The sequence below is a fragment of the Echiichthys vipera genome (assembly GCF_963691815.1).
Source record: "Echiichthys vipera genome assembly, chromosome: 12".
In the NCBI taxonomy this organism is placed as follows: Eukaryota; Metazoa; Chordata; class Actinopteri; order Perciformes; family Trachinidae; genus Echiichthys; species Echiichthys vipera.
In genome coordinates, this window is record NC_139837.1 from 5,573,819 (window position 1) to 5,590,947 (window position 17,129).

At 43.1% G+C, this 17,129-nt stretch overlaps 3 protein-coding genes across 3 annotated transcripts; 2 read left to right on the forward strand and 1 right to left on the reverse strand.

Moving 5' to 3' along the window:
* Nucleotides 1-316: 316 nt before the first annotated feature.
* Nucleotides 317-4,638, forward strand: LOC310954852 (endophilin-B1-like; the record flags this gene model as incomplete). Its single annotated transcript, XM_083924537.1, has 10 exons — nucleotides 317-373; nucleotides 517-658; nucleotides 1,776-1,904; nucleotides 2,011-2,144; nucleotides 2,320-2,412; nucleotides 2,572-2,655; nucleotides 2,760-2,783; nucleotides 3,050-3,139; nucleotides 3,502-3,602; nucleotides 3,990-4,638. 10 exons carry the CDS (start codon nucleotides 317-319, stop codon nucleotides 4,636-4,638), a joined length of 1,503 nt encoding a protein of 500 aa, XP_083780663.1.
* A 5,723-nt stretch (nucleotides 4,639-10,361) lies between these two features.
* LOC310954853 (uncharacterized protein) lies at nucleotides 10,362-11,910 on the forward strand (the record flags this gene model as incomplete). The annotated part of the gene is made up of 2 exons (XM_083924538.1): nucleotides 10,362-10,512; nucleotides 11,276-11,910. 2 exons carry the CDS (start codon nucleotides 10,362-10,364, stop codon nucleotides 11,908-11,910), a joined length of 786 nt encoding a protein of 261 aa, XP_083780664.1.
* Nucleotides 11,911-14,567: 2,657 nt separating this feature from the next.
* slc35g2a (solute carrier family 35 member G2a) lies at nucleotides 14,568-15,929 on the reverse strand (the record flags this gene model as incomplete). The annotated part of the gene is made up of 1 exon (XM_083923906.1): nucleotides 14,568-15,929. The coding sequence occupies one exon, from the start codon at nucleotides 15,927-15,929 to the stop codon at nucleotides 14,568-14,570; it is 1,362 nt and encodes a 453-aa protein (XP_083780032.1).
* Nucleotides 15,930-17,129: the final 1,200 nt, after the last annotated feature.

The window sequence follows — 17,129 nt, forward strand, 5'->3', positions numbered from 1 at the left end:
GCCGACCGCCCGTGTGTCAGTCGTTTTCTACGGTCAAAGCGAGGCTGTAGCCGCGGACAACTTGTCGGAGGAAGCGCTCAGCATGTGTGGACGATGAACTGACAACACACGCAGGTGCTGGCGTCGTCTTCCGCTGCCTTCATGCGCTCGGCTGGCCGGTGTTAACGGACCGTAATCTGGTTGACGGGGAGGAGTGGCGGTTAGCGGCTGAGGCCATGGCGGGTTCAGCTTGTTGCCATTGGTCACGGAGCTTTTTATAGCCGCTGTTGGACCGTTGACGTTCGGAGGACAGCGCGCGACCTTGGGGGACGTTGCCATGGATTTGACGCGGCTGGCTGTGGATGCTGGTCAGTTCATCAACCGGGCTGTTCAGGTACACAGTCGAGGGTAACGTTAGAATAATGCAATTTAATTGTTATTAAACAGTACTGAGACGTTAATGGCGTTGTCAGGATACCAAGTCAACACGTGTGTCTTTTTGTAAGTGTTTCTGTTATGCTGTGTTTCCGCCCCCAGTACACGGAGGAGACTCTTGGCCAGGCGGACAAGACAGAGTTGGACCCCGGGGTGGAGTTGCTCTTGGCCCGGGTAGACGCCACCAAGACCTGGACAGACCAGATAATCACCCAGACTGAGGTTTTACTGCAGCCCAATTCCGGTGAGAGGCCGAACATTGTTTTATTCGTATTATTTATTAAATTGTGTAACAGTTAACTAGTTTTGAATTCATATGGACACTTCAACAAATCATGTTTTTGTCTTAATTATTAAATCCATTGCACTGACCTCTAGCAAGTATACTACTGCACCTTATTTCCCTGATATACTGGCTAAAAAAACTGTTTTACTGTATGTAAACCATGAGAAAGTATAGGGTTCTGTATATACTTAGTAATTAAATGTGTTGGTGGATGTGATTTCAATAAGTATTCATCATGTTAACTTCTGAAAGACCCAATCCAATGAAAAGCACGTTTTAACCTTGTTAACATGAACACGGTACAGCATGTTTTCCTATGTAGATCATTAACTGGCCAAACATTTTATTTGATAAGCACACTAACACAGTACACAACAAGTAGGCACTACAGCCATTACGGTCTACCTAAAAACACTGGATGATGACTATGGCTCTTTATCTCTGGACCCCAATAATTGACTTCTGTTTGCCCTTCTTGCTGTGTGCTCTTCTGTTTGCTCTGACTTTAATTGGCCTGTTCAGATGAATAGGGATGGTTATTCTTTTGAATCAAATTACCTCAGCAAATGGATTATGAGTGGATGTAGTCTGTAATCTATTTAATAAGGGAACCATTCAGCTGCCAGAAATATTCACATATATTTATTCAGCATCAAGGATGTATTTGCAGACCATAGAATAAGAATAATTTAGTTTACCATAGGTAGATCTCAGACTAGCAGTTTGCAAGCAACTGCCTACTGTTTTGTTTCACATATTTTTTTAAATACCAGTTTTCGGTGCTTATCCTAGTATAAAACAGTATCAAATACATGCAGGAGGTTGAGTATCCTGTTTAGTTGCATGCTAATTACGTACTTTGACTGTTAAATGTCCTTTGCAGTATCCTAAGACCTGTATTTGACACCCATTTTGAGATATTTTAAAATGTTTGTGTGCATCGGTTACAAATGAAAAGGTCATTTGTTTTAGCTCCATGGCATCTCCTGAACAATATCAAAAATGCGTTTTCAGAGACTGTTTAGAAAAGATAACCCTTGAAGCTGAATTGAGCTCTCTGATCCTTGATGAACAGGAGCGCGGTTAGAGGACCGGCTGTATGAGCAATTGGATTGGAGCGTCCCCCCTCGGCCACGTGCACATGAGTTACTGGGGGATCAAATGACCCAGGCAGGGCCGGAGATGGGGTCCAACACGCCCTATGGTGAGTGTACATTGATGTGGATCAGGTCTGAATATTATGGTTCACATCACATCAGTAAATACTTGTCAGCGTGTATTCTTTTTAAACAGCAGTGTTTTGTGTTCAGGAACTGCACTGCTCAGGTGTGGAGAAGCTCAGAAGCAGCTCGGTGAGGCAGAAAGGAAGTTTGTCCAAAGCGCTACCATCCACTTTCTCACCCCTCTGAAGAGTTTCACTGACGGGGAATACAGCGCTATGCAGGTAACGCACGCATAAACACGCACCCGTCATCGTCATGATTGTGGCATTTGGATGTCACATTGTCAGCCATTGCGCCTCTAATCCCCTTCTCTGTGCTTTTGTTCAGGCTCAGAGTGCTTAATAAAATGTGTGTATACTTAACATGTTTTTTTTTTTTAAATCTGTTTATTCATAGACTGAGCGCAAGATGTTGGTGAATAAGCGTTTAGACTTGGACATAGCTAAAACCAGACTGAGGAAAGCCCATGAGGCCGAGCGAGAGGGAAGAGTGAGTTACAATGCCTTGACCTTCAGTTATGCAGAAACATAGCCTTGAAATACATCTATCATCCCTGGATCAATACAAAAACACATCAAAATCATTTTTTTCTTTCATGCCATACATTTAATATCTTCTTATTCCACCTTCCTGCTGTCTCTTTGTCAGAACCTGAATGCAAACCCGCTGGAAGACGACTACCTGTCTCATGTCTCTTACATGTTCAGCTTCTTACGTGTTAAATGGCTCAAGGTCAGTGGCGCTAAAGGGACATGAACATTGACAGGCACAGCTGAACTTGCTATTTCATCATTGACTAAGTCATTTTTCTTCCTCTGTCCTGCTCATCCCATCAGATGTGGGCTCAGGAAATCTCTCAGGTGAGTTCCTGGTATTTGTTGCATGCGGGATCTGATATAATTGTTCTTCATGCTGTAAAAGAGGGAGACTGTTTCAACACTGCCAGCACTTATATAATTGAGTATGGTCCTGTTAGTTCAAATAATAGTTTTATTTCTATTGTTTAACTTATTTAAACTGAAGCTCTTCTTGGATTTGTTTTGTTTCTACAAAGCTGGACATAATTAGAAAGATTATAAAAGAGGATTTTGCGTGCGTGTGTGTCTGTGTGTGTGTGTGTGTGTAGGCAGAGATGGAGCAGAGGATCTGTCAGAGTCTGTTCGATCGACAGTCAGAAATGACAAGAAGAGTAGTGGAAGGAATCAGCAACACTCACGTATGTGCACACAAAGATTGAAAATAATATCTGTCATATCTCCCGCGCTTGGTTAGTGTGTGTATTTTTGTATCAGTAGGTTTTCTTTCTTTGCAGCAACTGTGCCATGAATTATATAAGAAAACACACATTGAAATATTTCATTCCTCAGCAAAAGTCTATAATTTTTACTGTTTAAAAAAAAAGATACAATAAATATTTTACTGTAGATTTTCATGCAAGATCTCCTAAAATAACATTTTATCAATGAAATATGCACAATGTTTGTTTGTTATAGTTTTTGCCTAATTTCAAATGCAAACTCCATCGTTGTTCCATCCGTCTTGTGTTTTATTTCTTATATGCTGTTTTTGTTTTGTCAGACCAACCACATGCGAAGCCTGATGGATTTTGTGGAGGCTCAGGCCTGTTATTTCCACCAGTGCAACCAACATGCCCAGGAGCTTCACAAGCAGCTGGCCAGGTCTGTATGTCTAGTTTACAACACCTAAAGACTAAATCTTTATACAACTCAAATAATGCATTTAAGTCCCACATTGCTTTCTTATGCTTTGAAACATTCTCAACATTTTTCACACAGAACTACCGAGCTATAATTGTCAGCTGTGCAGTGAAAATTGGCGATTTTGAGTGTTCCTCTATGGATTCTTCTCCGCAAAATGCAATGTCACAAAACTGAAAACAGATGTTGTTCTAAGCTCATAAAGTTCAGAAACGTTTTATTCCAAGTTCTAACCTAATCTCTGGACATCTGTACTCACAAAGAACACAAGACTATTGAGAATCATTTTTTACGCAAAAAGAGTTTTTCACATTAATGACTAGGTTATGATTTCCTTTCTCTGTGCAGCATTCCAGCAGTCCTCTGCTCCAATAACTGGCAGTCAGCAATTAGTAATGAAATTACTCAGCCATCCACAGGCGACCATGTAGCCAATGAGCCCGTCGGGGTAAATCAGGTCACTCCAATTCCCGTAGTCGTACACCATATTCCAGACTTCGACCAGGATTCATGGACTGCAAATCCACCACCTGCAACTGAAAAAACAACTAATATCTCTGTAACCACACAGCCAAATAACAACAACAACAACAACTTGTTTTCTGATGGCCAGTCAACCATCTGCGGTTCAGCGGTCAATCAAGCATTGTATCATGTCTGTGCATCAAATTCAGACGGTCACAGAACAGATCAGATCTCAGCACTCAGTGGAACAGCCAGTGCTCAAACCAATGGAGCAACAACTGCAATAATCAATGGTACAGGTACAACGAAAACAGCTCCCCCACCTTCTGAACTCAGTGGAAACGAGTCTGAGACAGCAAATGCAGTAACTAGCGAGACCATAACAACTGATGACATGGCTATTGAGACTTTGATAACCAATGGCATGGCTGCTGAGCCCCAAACAACCCATGAAACCACATGTGAGCGGCCCAGTGTTAGCAGGGAAGATGCCCAGGAGTCATCACAAGCCAGTCAGGATATGGTTCAGTAGCGGAGCACTGACTTTGACTGGAGCTTCGGCTCATTTAGACCAGTGGTGATTGGCATTGTAGATGCAAGAATCCAGACTACATTATAAAGGAACAGATACACTATCATGTGTGGTGCAGTAAAAACCTTTAATGAATCCCATAGGGAAGATAATGTGAAGTGGTTGTTAAAGTGCTACTTTTTCTAAATGTGATATAGTGCCACAATAATGTTAGCCTTTAACCATATTCATATACTGTATTATTCATGTTGTATGAAAATGACTGTTGTGTATCGGTCCCCTCTTGTGGCAATGGATGGACTGTGTGTAAATCTTTTATTTTTTACATTAAGCTAAATGAGATAAATAATTCATCTTTGTGCCAAGTGTATGTTCGTAAAAATTGTTGGGGTAAAAACATCAGTTCATGTGTGTTTCTTGTATTACAGCCCTCCCCAAACGTATTACACCTTTTTAAAGAGAGGTGTGTGCATGTGCATGTGGTTGTGTTTGTGTGTGTGTGTGTGTGAGATACTGCCACCTCTTGACTTGTGTTTCTGCAAGTTGAGGTCATTTTCCATATGAAACATGTTACATGTTACGTGTTTGCGAGTCCAGCAAGGTGCCAAAACACCGAGTTGAACAGGACCTTTATGCTGTAGCATAAAAATATGTTTCCTCCTACATGCTCTGGGTGTTTCCCCCTGTAGGAAGTCAAGTCACACACTCACTTTTACCCCATTAAGGCCCCCATTAGGTGAAATGGGTAGAAGTTTCCAGATGTTGTTCATTTACTTCGCGAGGGCAGCCCCGCTCTCTACTGTGGCGTGGGTCCACTCTGGGGACCCTGGATGGAAACGCACACATTAAAGTAGCATTGACCCGACTGATGTAATCGCCCACCAGGTCTGTGCTCTACGCTTTTGACCCAATACGTAAAGATGTGTGTATTCACGATTGTAATTGCTGCCAGTTCTGAACTGCATCCACGCAGTCACAATCCAGTCACGTGCACTGAGCTGATGTCAGCGTGAGGTTAGGTTCATGTGAAGATGTGAAAATAAATATGCAAACATGATATCACGTCATTCCAAATCAGGTGTGGATCTTTGTTCTCGACTTGAGGTGTTTCTGTTATTCCCTCGTTAAAATCAGCTGCTCGACGTTAGCTCATGTTCTTTCTCATGTTATTTACACACGCAATCCTTTCCATGTTGAGGTCTTGACCAGGCTTCCCATGCCAAGTCTAGTGTTATTTACAACTGTTCCTGGCACGGTGAAGATCCCAGAGACTTGGCTTGCTTCTCTGATTGCAGTATTATCAATTATATTAACAGGATAATGAGGTCTGGTGGTGTATGACATTTACCAAAACGTCAATGCTCACACAGTGAACTACTCCAAAAGCACCGATGCAAGTATGTGTGTGTGTGTGTGTGTGTGCGCGTTTCATGTATTTTGCGCTAATTTCTTCAGCTCCTTTCTGTCTGAGGCTGTACAAACGGATAAGATCGATCAAGCACAGGTTGTGTGATATTGATCTGAGTACGGTCAGGAGGCCTGTGGCTCAATAACACTATTAACACTTACATCACACCACTGAATCAGCCCTGCGTGTTCGAGGGGCCTCACAGGAGGCACAGCCAGTGTTTAAAGACAGATTATATAGTGTTTCTCTTTCCTCTGACTCAGTCAAACAAGAATAGATTCTCTTCAACATGTCCCTAGCTGCTCATGAGTGTGTTTCCTCCACATTGAAACGGCAAGCCTCTACTATATTTCCAAATTAGTTTTGTCATTTCCGGTGCCCGTTCTGTCCCCCAGCAGAGACCGCAGCTCTCTCTCTCTCACTGGTTTCCTTGTGATTCTTGTGCTCTTGTATGAAACAGGAAGGAAGGGGAAGCTGCAGTTATGTTTTGTAGGTCTGGTTGATATGAGTGAGTTATGAAAGCAGATAAAGGGAATTGGGATGCCTGTAACTATATTTGGCTCGGTCCTTTCCTCTACCGAGGTACAGACATAACATATCTATAGATACGTACAGTGTATTATTATTATTTTTAAATCAACTTTAATCCTTACCAAGGTAAGAAACTTATTTTATAAGGGAGTTGTGGCCAAGGTCGCAGACAAAACAATACAATACTGAAATAAGGCTTATGATGGGCGAAGAACAGACAATTCATACTGGAGTCATTTACCATGAAGGTTTGAATTCTGCCAAAATATCAAAATAATCAAATTGAATTCCTTTTGCACACGATTTCATGGGGCTGGAGCGGAAAATATGAAGGCTTTCTATTCCACCTCTGCTTATGCATTTAGGACAGACAGCATGAGATACGTTAACTTTGTCTTATAAAGTTGAATTGTCTTATAAATAATACAAATTTTCTAAATGATATCGATTTATGGAAATAAAATGGAATAGAAAGAGCTATGATCTATGAATGGTTTCCATTTGGTGCTACGATGTCCAGAGTCAATAGAACGATGATAAGAATCAGTAAAAATGTGGTGGATAAAATAACTAGTAGTAGTAGTAACTTCTTTTTTCTTCCCCTGAGTCGTATCATAGCTAACATTATAAAGCATCAGCTTTGATTTATCTGTGCTCAGCACAAGTTTGCACACAAGACGTGAAGTAAAGCCAGACTGCCGTTCACAGGTATACAAAATGCTATCATCTGCATAACAATTAGTATTAATTCCATGCACTTTAATACCTACCTACATTATTTATGTAAAGAGAAAATAAAAGTCTAGAGGAACTCTATTTCCTACAGGAAGCCAGTTTGGATTGTGCCTATCGACTTTGTCTTATTCAGTCCTAACTTACAGATATCGGTTATTAACTGTGTCTCCCAGTGCACTGTTTATAATAAAACATTAAGCTATAACATAATCATTAACTAAATAAATGGACTTGTACTTATAAAGCGCCTTTCCAGTCTTCTGACTACTCAAGGCGCTTTCACAGTGTTTGTCACATTCACCCATTCACACAGACATTCACACTGATGGCAGTGAACATCTACAGACCATCTAATCTGACCATTCACACCACATTTACACACCCACGCGCAGCATGAGGAGGAATTCGGGGTTCAGTGTCTTGCCCAGGGACACTTTAACATGTTGGACCGGGGGAGGTGGTGATCGAACTACCGATCTCTCAAATGGAAGATGACCCACTGAGCCACAGTCGCCCCAATAATACATTTCTTTTAACATCATCAGACACTAATAACTCAGCTATATTTTTTATAATGACTCTATTATTTTACACAATACGCTGTGTTTCAATTATATCTCCATGGTTTCCTCCCCTCTCCTTCTACATACTGGGGATAAGAAAGGGATACACCCAGTTCTCATAAAAACTGGCCTGTGTTGGCTGACTTCGCTTTGTATGTGGTTTATTCTTGAGTAAAGTCCTGTGCTGTTTTATATCAGCTTTTTTTAGCCAGTGAAGTTCTGCTGACAACACCCTCTGTCCCAGTTTCCTTTGCATCTCTGGTTTCGTAAGGACAAACCAGACGACAGGATAATTCTCTCTGATCTGAACATAATTAGTGCTAATACGCGAGGAATACTCTCCTCAAATCCAGCTTTCATCATCCGTCTTTCTGCCTTTTCCCTTTCCATCTTCCTCTGTCTGATGTGTTTTTGCCAATCCTTCGTCAATCATCGCTCTTCCTCCTCCTCGCTGCCAGCTGGGAATGTTTTGTGTGACAGCTAAACTGTGGGTGTGGTGTGCAGGTGGGGGTGGTAAACAGCGTCTGGTGCCTGCTGATAAATGTAGCTTCTCTTTTATGGAGTCATAAGATGACCTAAATAGAAAGATGACCCATGAAGAGAAAAAAATGCTCGAGATGGGCACGAATGAGAACAAGATGACATGCGTATACTTCATTTCCTGCCACACTGGAAAGTCTATCATAAATGTATTGCTTTCCTGAGGGGATCCTAATTACTTGCATTTTATGGAATCGGGCCAGGGAAATACACACACTCATGCCCACACTGAGGTGTTTTTGCTGCAATGAGAAAAGGAAAATATATACAAATTTCCTCTGTCCCGCTGCTCCTTTCCGCACAAACTATCCTGTCTCTCTCGAACTCTGTTTTTGACCACCTTTTCCTCTGCAGGTTCTCTCTTTTCCTGAGATAAACCTGCTAGCTTCCACCCCAATTAGTCCCTCTGCTGCAATTACAACTTGCCAGTCGGAGAAAATCATACATATTTACTGCCAGACATGCTGACATCTGCAGGGGCAGCTAAGTCTGGAGGTCTGCAGAGACTAGAAAGGTCGAGGCTTTTCCTCTGACCTTGACATGTCCTACTTCTGCTGCTTAACCCCAACACCTGTTGACCAGAGCCCTCTTTCTATAAGAATAAGGTCATTTGGCCAAGAGTCCATTATTCTTCCTCACAGAATGTTTAATCTACAAGGTAACCAGGCAACAAAATACAATCACAGCCAGAAAGCTAATTTCGCAGTAGTGCTTAGCAACAAAAATGTAATTTAAAGTGGTAAAAACATACTCATTGCAAGCTTAAAACGTAATCCAGACTCTGCAATGTTGCAATTCATTTTTTTAAAGGGATTTGGTGTTGATGCAGAGCAGGGAGTGACTCTGACTCATCAGTAAAAAGGTTGAAAAGGCAGACAGACCTAAAGCGAGTGTGCCGATTGAAATATCCTGTGAACACAATGTAAACTATGACTGTATGGACATTAAGCATCAAGCCAATTATATGCTCCTTGCATTGGCTATATTATAATCCCTATTTGGAGACTATCCTTTTAGTTTTTGGACATTGATTAATAAAAAGCAAACGTTATAGAAGGTAAATCAATTTATAAATATGGTATACTCTACGACAGGATTTTTTTCTACCATGCTGTATTCCTTTGATGCATTTTATTTTTTTTGTTATGAATGAGTTTCCTTGTTTTATTTTTTTTAATTGTGTAGCGTGGAGGAGCTCTACAACTGCATGTCATTGTGCAATCCTCTGTTCCCCTGAACCTTGACAGATTTTCAAGCTCAAATATTTAATAATAGAGACAAAAAATATTAAAAACTAGAGAATGCAACTTCAGAAGAAACTGTGGTGTGAATGCTGGCTGCTGAAAGCCAGACGCTGCACTTCTGGCTTGAATGTGTGAGAAGAAGGTGAAGTACAGAAATGTGGGGATGGGTTTAATTAGGATGGATGTCATTGAAAAGTTCAATAACACTAATGTATGTATGTATGTATGTATGTATGTCTGGTAAGGATTTTATGCTTAACAGCAGCCACAAGTGACAATTATGTGATAAATGCTAAAACCTACAGTCGCACAAGTGTTGAAGAGTCCGCAAACTGACTTCACTCTTCTGTTTCTCTGTTTCCTCTTCTTCCATCCCTCTTTTCTTTTCAACCCAGCTTTCCCTGTGCCTCTGTAACTCTCCCTCTCTTCCCTCATAATGCCCCTATTTCACACTCAGTTTGACTTTTGACATATTACCTCCACTGAAGCATTACTCACCCCACCTCCTCAGCACCCCCACCTCCGTCCCACCCTCCTTGACTTCCCTCCTTCTTCCCTTGTGCTGAGTTTATAAGTCAGCACCCACAACAGTTGGCTCAGTGTGAAGAGCTTTACATATAGTGAAGGTGGAGCAGCTGGAAAACTAGGGTGACAAACACGTCTGATATAGAGGTAAACTTTTGGGATATTTTTAAAAGCAACATGCAGAGCTTCATCATGCACGTGTTCAGGATCTGGCGACTGCTGTGTGTGCTTTGCTTTTTGGGTGCATCCTTTTGTGCGAATGAGGTTGAGTATGAAGGGAACTATGTGGACAACTATGACAACGAGATCTCCCAAGACCAGCAGGAGGGTGAGTTTTGTTGATTTGTCCTCTTGTCTCTTTTGTTCCCTGCTTGTTTGAACACATGGCTCATCGGGAAGAATCTTTTCTCAGCTGCCATGCCTGATTTCATTAAGACAATAAAATAAATCCTATTTGATTAAGCTCATCATCAGCACACTTTGATTTATTAGTTTTTGAAAATAACTAAAGGTGTCCCACAAGGGTCTATTCTTGGTCCCCTTTTATTCACTATAAACAACCATCATCTCATCATCAGTCAACATTGTAATGTACATTTTCATGCAGAGGATACCATATCATAAGCTGTCGCAGAAGGGACATTAGTTATCTAAAGACATCTGCTGGAGAAACTATCTCCGCTCTCAATGATCACATCAAAATAGAGTAAAAATAGCGCAAAGTCACAGGTAATTTATCTGTAATGCATATTCAAACGAAGCTAGGGAAACCAAACTAAATTAAACATTACATTACATTACAACAAATTAAAACATTATACTAATGTATATTGAATGCCACATATAATGTTTAATTTAATGTGAAACCACTGTATAGTGTGTAAACTGTAGACTTACAAATTCTAATGTCTTCTATCTATTTTGATGTAATCAGAGTTGAGTTTTTCTTGTAATACAGTGCATTATGAAGTGTTATCAAATAAAATAAATGTTAATAATTTGACGATATGAATGTTTATGTTCATGTGAATAACTTTTGGCTGACTATGGAACTGCATAACTGATGCATTTTCTGTGGTTGTTGTATACAGAAGGAACTCCCACCACACCATGCCAGGCTGCAGACTTCTCTCGCTGGGACAAGCTTTTCATCTCTATGGAGGACTCCCACATGAGGCAGAACATGCTACTGGAGTCTCTGGAGCAATGCTGTGGAGGAGTGGTGTCTCTCAGGACCCATGTGGACAGGCTGGCTAAGGGGACATGCCAGCAGTGTCTACCCAGCATGGAGTCAGCATGCAGGGCGCAGGCAGAGCAGGTGAGTGTCAGACTGCAACAAGGCTTGCTGGAGCTCCAGGAGAAAGAAGCAGAGAGGGAGAGGAGGTTAAACGCTACCCTGCACCAGCTCCTGCACAGTGGTCATGAGGTGAATGCCCGGCTGAAGTGGCTGGAGGAAGGTAGAGGCCAGGGAGCGGTGCCATCAGGACGCAGAGGGATGGGGCACCAACCAACACCGAGACCTGGAGGTTTCGGGGCATCATTTGGCTTAGGGGTGAAGCCGTTCACATCTGCCCTGAAGAAGCAGGAAGTGACTTCACCGCCGGACATGGACACAATGGAAAAGGCCCTTGTTGCTATAGCAACAGAGCTGCAGAAGGTTCACCTGCAGCTGAGCAGAGTGATAGAGCAGGCGGGAACACTGAGGAAGGACAGAGGAGACACATGAACAGTCCAGAGGGGGGGGAAATAAATAAAAGCTTGATTGGGGATGCTCCAGTAATGGTTTTGCACATTTGTAGTTTTTAATGTTGTTGTTTTTTTTTATATGTAAGCTTGTTTTTGTCTGTTGACACTGGTTTTAAATGTGTCATAAATGTTGTGGATTTACTATAATGAATAAAAGCTAATTAAACAACCTAATCAGCCTCATGGAAAGGTTTCCTCCCTCCTCCCACACACTCTCAATTCATTTTTTTAGAGCTGCACACTTGTGTGTTAATGCACATGCCCACACTTTAATTTGTAAATGCATGTGTTTTATCCTTTCCTGCACGTGCCAGAATTTATTACACTACCTCAATGTTTGCGTAGTGGCGGTGTCGTCCACACATGCCCACAACCACAAGAAAGTGTGTCAGAGGTTTTGGATGGTGTTCAACTCTGGGAAGGTCTCTTTCTCTCATTAGCTGCTTTAAGAGTGTCTGAGTGCAAAGAGGCCACGGCTTACAACGCTCAGAGTGTTTATGATTTATGAAACCCTGCCAGAGCTATTGCACTGCCGCAACACACACATTTTACTAAACCACACAATGCCTGCTGTCGACCGGAGGTACTTTCGGTGTATTTCACAGTTTCTGTGTGAGGTTATTTTTTTTGTCCCAGCCCTTCATTCATTTTTTAAGTATTAATGTTTTTATTTTGTGGCGTTTTAATGGAGGTAGAGAAGGATTTGGACACATGAGAAAGCAGGGAAAGAGCGAAAGATAAAAAGTGAGAAAATGAGGAGGAAGACAGAGGAAAAAAGGTGATGGAATTTGTATTCTGATCCTGAACTTGAGTATAAGCAAAGATACCACAATGTCAAAATTATTATAATAAATAAAGCATAATAAATATTATCTTCAAGCTTTATATAAGGTATCAAAAGCAAAAGTACTCATTACACAGCAGAAAGACCGTGCTCAGTAATATATCATTACATATTATATTATTTAGCTATGATTACAATTTTGTATCCGGTCATGAAGGGGCTCATTTCAATTTAATAATATACATTTGGTTAGCTTAATCTGTAACAAAACCTTATCGTTTATGAACTGATCACGCGTTTTATATGTCAAATCCTAACCTGCATAGTTACTAGTAACTACAGCTGTCAAATAAATGTAGTTGAGTAAAAAGTACAATATTTTCCTCTAAAATATAGTTGGGCAGAAGTATGGAGTAGCATAAAAAATAAAGTAAAGAACAAGTACCTACAGATCGTGTTTGACTAAATGTACATCGTATTATTCTACAGGGTTAAATATTACAACAAAGAACATTTGAAACATGTGAGTTTAGTTAGGCCAGTCCACTGACATCAAGTATTTTCTCTAATAAAAGGCTTACAACCACAGCATGAATGTATACGCGTGTGTGTGTGTGCGCGTATGCGTGTGTGCATGTGCGTCTGTGTGTGCACGTGTGTCTGTGTGTGCGCGTGTGCGTCTGTGTGTGTTTGTGTGTGTGTGTGTGTGTGTGTGTGTGTGTGTGTGTGTGTGTGTGTGTGTGTGTGTGTGTGTGTGTGTGTGTGTGTGTGTGTGTGTGTGTGTGTGTGTGTGTGTGCGTATGCGTGCGTGTGTGCACGTGCGTCTGTGTGTGTGCGTGTGTGTGCGTGCAACATTCCTTATAAATCTGCAGCTGGGTGCAGAATTTACTTTTTTTCTATAGTGTCACAACTAACGAGCTGCAGAACCAAGCGTAGAATCTCATGTCCTACACACTCCGCTCCGTGCAACATAAGGGCGCTTGTCTTCATTATAAATCTCCATCTGTGCAGTGTATGTGGATTTTAGTGAAAAGAAGCTTTGTCATCTCGTCTCATCGTTCATTTTAAACACAGAGAAAATGAGACAAAAGGGGAAAAAGCAAAGCAGGAAGCTAACGATGAGGAAAATAGAGGAGGAGGAGAGGCCCAGAGAAGAAGAGTGACAGTGCTTGTGTCTGACAGGTAGTTATCAGACATAATGACTGATCCCCACACAGAACACACAGGGGTTTTTATCAGCCAGCTGGCCAGACACAGCACAATACCCAGCCACCATCAGCCTCGCTTTCTCCCCAGGCTTCCTTCTCTTTCATCTCTGTTTTGTTATCTGCCATCACTCTCCTTTCTCTTCTGCTTCTTATCTGTATGCCAATCCCATCATTCCCCCCCCCCATCCCATATATCTTTCTCTGATCGTGTGCCTCGCTCTTCTCTCTTGCCTCCCATCTCCTGTTTTTCTCTCTCCCTTCCTCTCTCGCAGGCAGCCAGCAGCCAAATAGATGGCATCGATCCTTGGCCAGCCCTCAGCTGGCTGGTTAAAGTGACCGACATTACACTCTTGTGAAATGTAGCCAATATATACGCACACGCACACTTAACGAGGTGAGATACTGATTACAAGTGGCTTCAAGAATGCATTGTGTTCATCAGAGAGATTTTTAATGTCACATCACATAGTCACTGTAACAGACATCACAATATTGGCACCTTCTCAAAAGCAAAAAGGACAATACAAAATAGATAAAGCTCCAATAAACATTTAGCAGTCTCTTATGTACACTGAAATCAATCTCATGAAGAAGGGAAGGCTGGGAAAGACAAGGAGGAGGTGTGAAGAAGGAGAGAAGAAATGTCTATTTGATGGGGGAGTCCAGAATCTCCTCATACTCCTCCCTTTGGCGCCGCGCTCCCCCACGGGCAGGTAGCAGTTTCATTGCCACCAGCCAGCCAACGCTCAGTATGACCATCACGTTACCGACGACCTCCGGTGCAGTGGGAGCCGATGCAAGCACGGCCAGGTGCAGCAGCATGGCGACAGGTACCTCCAGGCTCTGAGAGGCGGAGACCAGAGCCGGGTGGAGCCGTGTGAGGGCGTGCGTCATCCCCAGAAAGGCTCCTACCGAGCAGGCAACCAGGCCCAGCACCAGGCCCCAGGCTGGGACACTCATAGGCCAGGACCAGCCCTCCTGCAGCAGAACCAAGGAGGCCGGGGCGAGCAGGCAGCCCGTCCAGCTCACTGTGAATAAGGCTGTGCCCACTCCCACCCTCTCCTTCAAGGAACGGTACCCAACCAGGGCCAGAGCCATCCACAGCCCCGCAAGAGCCGAAAGTGACCAGCCAAACGCGCCCCTCCAGAACGCAACCGGGTCAGTTGGTGAATCTGAATTGCTCTCGTCTGCCGTGGGAAGTAACACGAGACCCAAACCACACAGCCCTGCAGCTATGCTGATCCCATCAGCCAATCCCAGCCTCTCCTCCAGGAGCAGGAAGGCCAGGGTTGCTGACAACGCCGTGGTTGCCAGGCGCCAGGTTGGTGTGGCGTTTCCAGGAGAGACGAAGGTTAAGGAAGAGTAGGCGCAGCAGAGGGAGAGAGAGTAGGCGATGCCGTAACAGAGGAGACGTAGACGGTAGCCCTGCGGTCCGAAAGGGTTCTCACCCCTGTAGAGAGGTACGGCCACAGAGAGGAGCTGGACGACCGACCGAACCAAAAGCAGAAACAGGGGGCCCAGGCTGAAGCGTTCAGAGGCCAGGCGGGTCAGAACAATCAAACAGCCGTGAGCCAGCGCCGCACCGAGCAGCCCCACCCAGGTGAGTCGAGACGCAGACACGGACGCCTCCCCGAAACTGGCCAGCTGCTCCCCTACCCCTTTCACAGGCGCCTTAGCTGCTCTGGCGCCCCCCTCGCTCCCATCTCCTCCCCCAGAAGGCTGAGGTTTGTTAGCAGTGTCCTTGTCTTTGTCTTTGGAGCCAAACAGAGTCAAAGGCCACCGCTTGCTCTCCGTCAGCTGTTTCTTGTCCGACGTCTCCTCCAGAAAGGAGCCAAAGTCCTCAAAAGACGGAGCATCATCGTAACCCTCGTCCCCTGGTTGTGGGAAGTGTGTGTGTACTCCGGGTTGAGGGGAGTAGGGGGTGTGCGTGGCGTATTTGGCTGTGACGGTGTGAGGGTGGATCTTTACTCTCTTCTTAGAGCTGCTCAGGAGGTGAGTGGACTCCATTTTAAAACGTCAGTGATGACAAACACCTGCGCAGGAAGAGAAAGGAAACTTTTAGTGCCACATACGAGATGTATTTTACACTCTCTCCGCTTTTCACCGTCACACTGTCCCTCTCTAGGGTACCGCGTGATATCTCATTTATCTTTAATATACAAGATAATAATAGCAGTGACTCACATCTTCCCATGTGCGTGTTTGGCAGAGATTGTGCGTAAGCTCTGCCCATCTGAGCAATCACCAGTTTAATGTTTTTTTTTTTATGTGTGATGAGAGTTCACATTGAGTTCATATTAGCAGAATCATTAAGAATCATAATGGCAGATTAACAACTCTATTATTGCGCCTTTGGACTAATTGGATAACATGACCTTCAAGGGGTGTTGGAGATTGTTGGCAATGACAGTTACGTAAGCAAGTGCTCCCTGCCTCATTTATCTCTCTCAGCCTCTAACAGTTTCTTTCTCTCTCCGTCTCTTCCTCCCTCCCTCCCTCCCTCCTCCCCTCAGGCGACACATTCAAACGGCGAAGATAAGAAACATAAAAATATTGTCCACATTGTCATTCTGTCAAAACATTAGATGTCAGCTTTTTTATATAAGGTATGACTCCTACATGCATCCGCTCATTCAATACCTCCTTCTCCACCATCTCTCCCTCCCCCTCCTCTTTTCATTTCTCCATCTCTTTAACTTTTGCCTTCAAGGTCCTGCGCCCCGGATGACTGACTTATAACTGCTCTCTGCAGCAGAACGATATGACCATGCAGGTGCTGTACGGCTCTGTACCCACTGCTGCAGTTCAAGTTGTAAAACACAAAGCGGTCCAGTGCTCTCTCTGGGAATGGAGGAATACTTTTCCCACAACATAATGTTTATTCATGTGGAGCGTACTGCTCATTTATTTCCCTGGAGTTGCACTCGACAGTAATTTGGTTACCTGAACACAGCAAGTGAACCATCACATCTTCACTTGACTTATGTACGTAATTCTTAGTGGAGAAACAAGATGTGTAATTTAGTAGCAGGACTTTGAGTCCACAGCGGTGCTAGCAGCTCTGTGAGGCTGTTCTTAGTCCCAGATATGCTTTGAGATAAATGCTAACGTCAGCATGTTCACAATGATAATGCTAACATCCTGATGTTTAGCAGCAAAATACTTAAAATAATACAAAACAAATACTCTCCTAAAAGGATAGAATAT